The sequence below is a fragment of the Dermacentor andersoni genome, chromosome 8 (genome assembly GCF_023375885.2).
Source record: "Dermacentor andersoni chromosome 8, qqDerAnde1_hic_scaffold, whole genome shotgun sequence".
Lineage (NCBI taxonomy): Eukaryota > Metazoa > Arthropoda > Arachnida > Ixodida > Ixodidae > Dermacentor > Dermacentor andersoni.
The window spans coordinates 132,467,116-132,477,186 of record NC_092821.1 but is presented as its reverse complement, the minus strand read 5'-3'; the positions used below and the strand labels follow the sequence as shown (position 1 = coordinate 132,477,186).

The 10,071-nt window shown below is 44.4% G+C and overlaps 1 protein-coding gene across 1 annotated transcript; it reads left to right on the top strand.

Annotated features, from left to right (window-relative positions):
• The first annotated feature begins 1,080 nt into the window (after positions 1-1,080).
• On the top strand, positions 1,081-8,591 carry LOC129383404 (uncharacterized). Its single transcript, XM_055067967.2, has 6 exons — positions 1,081-1,192; positions 2,226-2,272; positions 2,343-2,381; positions 2,475-2,510; positions 6,806-6,902; positions 8,368-8,591. Exons 1-6 carry the CDS (start codon positions 1,132-1,134, stop codon positions 8,589-8,591), a joined length of 504 nt encoding a protein of 167 aa, XP_054923942.1. The 5' UTR covers positions 1,081-1,131.
• The last annotated feature ends 1,480 nt before the right edge of the window (positions 8,592-10,071 follow it).

Genomic DNA, 10,071 nt, shown 5'->3' with positions numbered 1-10,071 from the left:
GCCGAGGGCATGTTTGGAGGCCACAAGAACAGCCATCACAAGCCGCCGTGGTAGCGCAGTGGCTATGGCGTTATGATGCAGGACTGCAGGTAGCAGGCTCGATCCCGCCCGGGACGGCCGCATTTCGATGGCGGCGAAATGGAAAAACGCTCGCATACTCGGGTTTACTTTGCGCATTTGAGAACTGAAGGTGGTCAGTATTATTTCGGGGTCCCCCACTACGGCATGGCGACTTTGGCACATAAAACCTGAGAACTTAATTTTATCTCAACATCCATGGCCAACGGCAAACAACCACGAAAGCAATAATGCCCGGATGGAGCCGATGCTTTAGCTTATCATCATCATCGACGACGAACGACGCCATAACCGTGGGCATACATGTTTTCTGCGGTTTCGTTCTAACTGCGTTCTTGTATGTTTCTTTTTTTCCCCACACAAAAAATTTTAGCTTGTAAGGCCCAACATCAAAAGTGCTAATTTCCTTGTTTTTTTATCCACTTGATTCACCTACCCGATTCATAGCCAATCATCTCCTGTGAGTAGGCGCCACGACCAATGGGATCAATAAACAAAACATCAGCAATATGTTTTGAGACTGCGACGACAACCCCCAGCACCACCAACAACGGCAGCAACCACAAAAAGAAAAAGAAGGAAAGAAAAAGAAACAGCGACGGCAACAATAACATATAGAAGAGCCGTTGCTCTAGCCCCTTGTTATGTTTACGTGCTTGTCCCACCTCACTACAACTGTGCTAGAAAAAGAGAACAGATCGTTCTTGACACACTAAAGCGACCTGAAGGAAGTGCACAAGGCAGCTCCGCTGGCAGGATCTAAGTTTAAAACACATGCACACAAGTGTATACAAGTTCAGCACTGATTTTGGAAACTCTGTGTCACTGCCTAGTGGAAGAAACCTCACACACCGGGGCAAAACAATGGCTGCCAACGTGACGTGTGCCGATGACGTAGCAGGGACAAGGTCTCGACGCGCTGGTCTTCGCTTCCCGGTCTGCTGACAAGGGCGCTCGAAGCTCCGCAAGACACTCACTCATTGGAATTTCACACACCGCTTGGTTAGGTTCTCTAAGTTGTTTGAGTTCACCGCAAGGCCTAACGCTGCAGCCATGAGTTTTCCGAGTGTTCTGAGCTGCGTCATTCTTGTTTCAGCACTCGCCCGGTCCCACGGTAAGTTGGTTGTGTCTTTCTGCTTGTATTGCTGACATTTCTCAACCATGTCGAAAACAGAGCTTTTCACATTGAAATGATTAGCTTCCATGCCGTCAGGCGAGTTCTTCCCTAGGGAAGTGTGCGTGTCGCGCTGTAGTCGTCCAATTATCCTTTTTTTCACATTGCGTTGTTGTATTGCTTTAGTTTTCGCTAGCTAATATACAAGCGGCTTCAGGGAATGCTTGAATTCCTTAGGACTATGCTGTGGGGCCACAGTAATGAACTTTACGGGTAACCAGATATAGGGGAATCATGAATAAGCACTGGTTACCTCTTCCGTTACCAGCATACGATAATGAAATACATTTTTTTAATTTAGGAAATATGTAATTGTGAAGCCGGTTACGGAAATGATGTTCGGTTAACAAGAATTTTCAGGCTATATAACCGCGCATCAACGGATATCTGAGGTAAATGTCCTCAAGCTTGGGACGAAGTGCATTTGCATTGCACCTAATATTCTTACGAATACCTTGCTCCCGCTGCGCCAAACAATACGGTGCTAGGTGCCACAGCATTTGATGAACAATTTCTAGACAAATATTTAAGGATTCCTGCTAAGCAGAGATAACATGAGTGTTGAACGAATTCAATTTCTAAATTTTAACGCTCTGAATGAGTTACATAATTAGCTTTTGATTCACGAATTTTAAGTTCTCAAATGTTAAGACAGTGATTATTGCGCTAATTCTGTGTGCGGGCCTGGGTGTTATCGTGGCAGAAAACCTCACTGGGCTATTTTTAATTACCGAGCCTTCACGAGGACACATCGTATATTAGATCAAAACCTTGTAAAAAAACTAAGGAAATTGCGTAAATATGTCTTTTCTCCACATGCCAGGTTTCATTATTAGTTTGTGAGACACATGCACAGGCGCGACTGCAATTGAGAGAGGGGGAACTTGAATGCTATTGCGGTTGTTTGTGCGATAAAGATAATAACGAGATCGCCTTTTGCATCACAATAATGCAGCTGCGATTTTCTCTGTAGCGCAGTGTGACAACGTCCTGTTGCCAAACGTTGGAGGTCTGTCACAGGTAAGGGCCGAGGCAACGTCATGACATCTGACTAAAAACAAAAGTAACGCCACTCACTTTTCATTCACAGTGTCTCGATACGAGGTTAGGTGACTGTGGCACGAACGCTGTAAGTTGCCGATTTGCTTTTTCTACACTTGTGACTGGAGGACATATAAATCTTCGCAGAAGTTAGCAATATTTTCTTCATTTCTTTTTGCAGGAAGGGCTAGGAGAAGACTTGGAGCAATTTTTTGATGTAAGTACACTATTATGTTTTTTGTTTCAAATTTACATAATACTTCATTTCTTTCTTCTTTAGCTGATACTTTGATTTTGGGGCATCTGCGGACGCCTTGTAGCATGAAGCACAAGGTTTAAATGCTTGCGCTTTTGGTTGTTGTATGCCAAATAACCATAGGACGATACACGGAGTCTTGCTTAATTCCGTACGTGTGATGTTTAGGACATCATATGGGTGCCAGTTCATGAAGAGTAAATGGGCACAAAAAATCCGATATTCCCATAACAGCCACATTAAATAATCAGATATAATCATACCAGTACTATAACACCGGGGTAGTTAGTTTTTCATCTTGTTAAGCAGCGTGAAACCAGACAAAGAAAGCAAAAAAGAAAGAAAGAAAGAAAGAAAGGAAGAAAGAAAGAAAGAAAGAAAGAGAGAAAGAGAAAAAAAGAAAGAAAGAAAGAAAGAAAGAAAGGGAAGTGTCGACACGCGGTGGGCTCCAACGGTGCTGCATTGCGCAGAAAGTAGTTATCGCACAATGTTGCACTAAGACTCTAGCCGAAATGCATAAAACAGCTGTTGCTACGCATATTAAACCATTATTGATACAGGTTGGTCCCCGGCCGAAACGCCGAAAATAAGTTTGCTTTGCGTGATCAATAAGTTTGCGTGATCAAGCGGCGGTTGGAAAAATGGCCGACAGCTGAAGGACTAAAAACACGTGAAAATATGCTCGAATTGACGTCACATTTCTCAAGGATGCTCGTGTAAACAAAGTTAATTAATGCCTTTGAAACGAAAATTTTGTAAATCTCGGCCTGAGTGGGAATGGAACCCGGGCCTCCGGGTTCGCTTGAATCAACTTGTAATTGACCTTGATTGAGCTTAATTACAGTGAATTACAGTGAATTAAAGTTAGCGCAAGTTACAGTAACATTACTTAAAGTGGAGTAAAATGAATTAAGGTGACGTAAAGTGCATGAAGGTGAATGAACCTCGATTAAGGTGGATTATAGATGGTACAATTTAGACGAAACTAAGGTGACTTAAGGTGGAATACAGTGAATTAAGCAGAAGTAAAGGGAATGAAGGTGAATTAATGTAGACTAAGGTGGCTCACATAAAGATACTTGAGTGACTGTCAACTTGTTTAGCGGCACCAAAGCTTTAAAAATGGACTGCGGCAAATAGCACAGTTCTAACCATTGACATAATAAATGAGGCGGCCATTAACTGTACGAGAAATGAAAGAACAATTAACATAATTAAACCAACTAACATATAATTAATTACTTTACGGGAAATACTTCAGTCCATAAATTGCAGTTATACTGCGCTCCATACATGTCAGTCAACGCTGCGGAGGCGAGAGAGACTTCTTGCGGTGGCTTCGTTCGCACTTGGATATAGTTCGATGTTTTTTGACCGCAATTGTGCGCGATTCTTTTTTTTATGTAGTCTCAGTATTGAATGAAACAAGTTGTAGTGCTTAGAAAGAAAACACTGTGACATGCGGCTGCCAGTGCATTGTTTTGCATCATATTTATTTTTCTTGTTCATTTCGGGGTGTTCTTTTTATTTGAAATCCGTCGCGAGGAGCTCACGTGCATGCTCGCGCGAGGAAACGCTGCTGGCGCGCAGTAAAGCAGGGACGGAACGCGCGGAGTGATACATTTTCTTGACCGAACTTCTTTCGTAGCTTCCACAGCGTTGACTGCTATGTATGGAACGGAGTATACGCGGCGTGCACGCCGATGGCCGCGCCACTGGTGGCGGCCTTGCGCAGAACGCATGGGAGAGGAGCGAGCCGCGCGCCGTAGCACGCCGTAGTTTGTTGCGTCGCTGATAGTGCTTCTCCATCTTATTTGTGTTTTCAGAGCAAAATAAGCAACACCCTTCGCATGTGTGGGATGGCCAAAGCTTCCGAAGAATGTCGAAGAAGAATTGTTGCAGGGTGGGGGGGCTCAAATACCGGCGAAAACGTGCCGGTGATACGGTTCTAATTATTCCCCGCAAAGCCTCATCAGCAGGAGCAACGGTGGCAATGGATCGTAGCTTCGGCGCGAAATTTCTTGTTCTCATCCTTTCCTTTGTCGCTTCGGTGTTTTTTCTTTTTTATTATTATTTTTTTACTCAATTGTAGTTAGACGGGTAAGCGACGAAGTTCGTCTGCAGTGCAACCTGCGGTTGAAAGGCATTTCGCTAAAGTTCGGAATGCCGTTTGCCGCTTATATTGTTTTCCGCTTCTTTACCGCGTTGGGCTAGCTAGGCAGCACGACTGCATGAGCGCATTGTTTTGCATGTTAAAGCTACAGAAGTTTGCAAGAACTGAAATTGTTAGTTTTATGTGGCCCGGTAAATCCTCGCACCAGCTGTCGCGCACTTCATGTTTTTACATTTATTTTATGCGTGGCTTCGCCCATGTTTAACTGTTGCTAGTTGCTTCATGCATAACTCCTGATTCTTTTGAGCTGCGAGGTTTTCACCCTGCCTCGTTTGTAAAGGGTATAAATCACGCTGTGTCTTATCGGAATGACACCAAGCAAGTGCTTCTTTAACAGCTTTATTCATTTCGCCCGAGGGCACCTTAGATATTGTGGTTTTTTGGGAAATGTGTTTAGAAAATAGGTAGCTCAGGGCGAGAATTGCTAATAGTTACTGCATATGGTATTTTTGTTCTATTTTTCGCTGATCCATTTTTCGCTGAGTAGTTCGCGTCACATCATACCTTGATGCTGTCTGAGCAGACTTAACACGCCGAGTGATTTGTTTGTTTCACAACGTAGTCGCTTCTTGCAAGTGAATTTTGCACTCAGCTGAATTATTTCTTAGTATGATTACGCCGCATAGGACTAAACCCGGCCTTGCCGCCAGCGCTGTATCTAATTTGACTGGCGCTGCTCTGCCTTTAAATATATCATGTGGCCTTTCTCTCTAGTAACATTTAAAAAAAGTACTGCAATGTTTGTCACACTATAGCTTTGTACGTTTCCAAGCAGTTCCCTTAGGGAAATTAAAATTGCAAAAACTGCAGCGCGAACGGCAGTTCATCGGCGGTACAGCGCTAACACGCGCTTTTATTAACCCGTGCGTTTGGTGGCTTCGTTGACTATAGTGTACGCGTTTCTATCAATAAATTCGCAATTATTCTACTTCAGGCGACTTTCACTACACTTATTCGGCGGCGTCACATGTATTCATCGGCAGAAAAATCACAACGGTATATGCAGACATCGCACCGTGCGGATTTGTTATCTAAGTCTGCACTAACGGCGGGTGCTTATTATTGAGGTACAGAAGCAGCATTACGGCAAGGGTAGAATTAAATAAAAAAAAAAACGGTCGAGACATCGCATTAGTCAACAAAATTTGTCGGCTAGTTTACATGAGCTCCACTTCATGTAAATGGTCTTCATGGCGTTTGTCTGCGGGACGCACCTGGCGCGTATGTGGACCATGTTGCCCCAAACACCGGTAACACCTTGTTCATACCCGCTCCTACAGAGGTCTGCGTCTTCCCTACAGCTGTCACCGCAGAAGAAGCAGTCTGGCGCCCGAACCAAGGACAAATCGCAGCCGCGAACTTCAGTCACCCTTGCTGCAAAGCGTTGTCGTCTGCTACTGCTCCCACGCGTATTGTTGGAAGCGCCCGCTAGGTGGCTATCAGTGGCGCCTCTATAGGCGGTGCACGCGGCCTATAGTGAGTATTCAAGTCATATTTACGACGAAATATGGATGATATGCTTCGCTGCAGGGAACGCATCTTGATAGGTTCGATCACGTTGGAGCTGCAAAAATTTTTTTGTTTAGTTTCACGAAGAGAAACAAGGACGTGACATGGGAGTTTGCATGTGCGACGCTGGCGTACAACAATGACATAGGAATGTGTAGACGATCAGTAAAACGAGAACAAGGTGAAAGCAGGAGCCAGCGTTTCGACAAGTGGACGTGTCTTCTTCAAGGATTGTTTCCAGGATTGTTCAAGTGGCTCTCCTGAACCAAGCCCAGCGAGCCGCTCGCGCCAGTGGAGCCCTGGACTAAGGACCCAACCACGCTCGCCTACTTTTCTTTTTGAAAAATAAAGTTTCTTTACTTCCTTCCTTCAAGGATTGTTCAAGGATTGTTCAAGGATTTTTGAAGGTCAGCTTGAAGAAGGCAAGTCCACTTGTCGAAACGTGCGCTTCTCTTTTAGCCTTGATCTCGTTTCGATGATTGTCTTGAATTTCCATCTCCCGCCTTCCCCCTGTTTTCCCTAGATAACAATGTGTGGTCTTTCATGACGTAGAAGTGCTCACTTTAATTTGCAGTGCATGTTTGACGAGTTGCCCCGCATCACTGATCCTGCCGCAGCGCTCTTCAATCTTGAGGGCCTCTACCAAGCGGTGCTCTCCGAGCTCGAACTGCGTGAGTTACGCTTCTTCCTTTCCGACGCCAGGTTTCGGGGCCGTTGATGAAAACAGCTTGGCATGAATGACAGTATGAAGCGCCTCAGCAGCTAAAAATAACTTTTGCTTACTTCTTTCCTCAGCGGAGACAATAAGAGGCCAAACCTCCCTTCTTGAATTTTGCGACCAAAGTATCACTGCCGACTGCGACGGAGTTGAGTTGCATATTTCGGTCTAGTTCGTCCGCTGTCGTGCAGAAAATGACCCGAGAGCGTTTCACTTTGAGTGCTTGTATACTTTCAAATGCAAGGTAATTCCCCCTCAAAGCCGAGCGCATAATAAGCAGCGGAGAAATGCTGCGAAAAATATTAGTGACGTTGCGAGGAGCTGGTACGGGGATTTAAGTGTGGTGTCGCCACCTTTCTTTATTTTTTTTTGCACCATTTATGGCTTTCCAAGCGTTCTCGCACTCTCTTCTCTCTCCAGTAATCGCTTGCGAGTACTTGGCCCTTCTACGAAGCTCCAGCTACAACGAGGCCTCCCCCGTGACTATGCCACATTGTTGTGTCACTTGTGGATGAGTGCGGAATTCACGAAGATCTATTCGCTCCTCTCTGGGATGAGTGACAGATCTTCGTGCGACAGTTGAGTCTGCGATGAGCCTGTTGAACGTCTCTGCATCGTACTTGCTTTGACGGCTGGCTCCTTCTACTCCTCACCGCGTTTAAATCGAATCCGTTCAAAATCTTTCGCGGTAACAGAAAAACTTGGACCGTGACGACATGCCTCACAAACTCAGAAATTGTCCCGACTTTCCAAGCACTCGTAACTTTCTAGACTTATTCTCTTCGCGCATGCAGGTGATTTATGGATTGTTTCACTTGCATCAAACATTTTGTTGAATATGATAAAGTTGAGTGGTCACAAAGTCGTTTGAAGCGAGAAGGACGCAGATTAGGCATGTCCGTGTACTGCCCGTCATTTCTATGGTGTACTGGCGCTCTTTGGTCAGAACTGCAGCCCTTGCGCCAAAAATCACTCAATCAATCAATCAATCAATCAATCAATCAATCAATCAATCAATCAATCAATCAATCAATCAATCAATCAATCAATCAATCAATCAATCAATCAATCAATCAATCAATCAATCAATCAATCAATCAATCAATCTCATGGTGCCTACTGGGCAGTGTTTTCAGATCTCGTATATGTCTTTATTTATCTATATGAATACATGAATACATTCAATGCCCGAAGGCGTTACAGAAGGAAGCCCTGAAGAAAAGTACATGTCATAGGCTACATCGAAAAATCTTCAATGGCAGATTCAAACGAGGAAAACTTGAGAATGGCGACGACAAGATGGCGAAGCCGGTAAATTTATTGCCTGCATTCGTACACTAATGCGAGCCAGTAATGCCAGATTTCTCTGTGGTAATTGTTGTGGGAAATTCCAAGCTTCTTTCACGCCCTTCCCGCAGCGGTCAACGTGAGTTCCGTGGCGACGCTCCTGTGCTACCGCCTCAACTTCTCCCTGGAGGCCTGCGCGCAGCCTGCGGTGTCGGGAGACGTTCGCTGCGGCTCCCTCCTCAGCGTGTTCTTTCCTTCGTCGTTCGCAGTGCGCCAGGCAAGACAAGCTCTGCATATTTATCCTATTTATTTAGTACATACTGCCGACCTTTCGGTCCAAGCAGAGTGGCAATAGAATGCATACAAACAAAACAGAACAAATTAGGAACAAGCGAGTACAAATTTATACAACGTTTAGTCACACTGTGTCTGTAAACTGTCGTTCCAGTGTGATATTGTTCTGGGGAAAAAAAAGAAAGTTTAAACGTGTCAGTTCGAGCGTAATAAGGTGTTAGTGAGTCCGGATGTTCTATCTTGTTACCGTGTTATTGCAGGCGTTATTTAAGTCGCTCGTTTCATTTCAAGCCTGTTGTTGAGACGTTCGCTTTGAGGAAGACGTTTTTGCTCGTGTTCCCTTGCCATTCCCGTATTGAAATGCATGTGAAGCGATAATAAATAAAGTTATAATTATTAAGCAGTGGCATAAATTCGACGGGAAGTTCCTTGTTTAAATGAAGCAAGACGTTAAACATGAATCAGAGTAACAAGACCTCTGTTCAGGTTGTGAAAGGCTGAGAAACAATGACCAAGGAGACCAAGAAAAGAAACGCTAGAAACGGATCTAGATAAAAAATTGTCAAACTCCATTACCGCTAGATATCGAAAATCAGTTGCTCGACTGTTTAGAGCGCCCAGACTTAACTCACTGCACTTGGTTTTAAACTAGGTAGTTAGCAAGTGAATAGAGCCTTTTGCGAATTGATTTAACCGAACAGACAGATACAAACAGCTTGCGCGGTGGCATATATACCGGGTTTAACCTTATTGGGCACTGTTAGTAAGCAGAAAGTCGCAATATCCTGGCACCGGCGCATTTCGATTTCTTCCTGCTTTCCCGGCAGGACGTAATATCCACGCGAAATATAGTAATAATAATAGTAGTAATAATAGTAATAATAATATAGCAGTAATATCCGACGCGAAAGAGTGAACCTAATAGGGAAACGGCAAATTCTTTGCACGTAACAACCCTGTTCCACCTTACATCCTGACAAAATATTCGATGGGTCATAGAGTAGTGCTGGTTTAAACTATGAGGCTTTGTCTCGAATTCGGTGTTAAAGTGGCGACACTACTCCTGGGGGAGTATTCAGAGATAGCTCTGTAGCACTGTGTTGGAGGTCAAGACTAAGACTCGTCGGGCAAGAGTGAAAATTGTGCTTGGCGGCATAGGGCAGGCCCGTGATCGTCATCACAGTCATAAAGCAACTTCAACTTTCTACCGTCAGGTGTGCCATTGTCCTCATCTTACTCAGCCAAGAAATGGAAACCCCACGCCGGTGACCTACCAATTCGTTGGTAACCGAATACTATTCAACATCTTAGCTCTGGGCGCAAAACAAAGACGAAACACATAGACGGCGACACAACGCAGTGCGATGAGAGATAAGATGTACGGACGGCACCAACTTGCCCAACAACGTGTGCTGACTGCGCTGTAAATTCTATTGTCACTGTGGATGTCAATGTAGCTGCTATACTACCGTAGTCTGAATCTAATTGAGTCGCAAATAATGATGCACTGTGAATGAATGTGTGAAAGTTACGTAATTTTT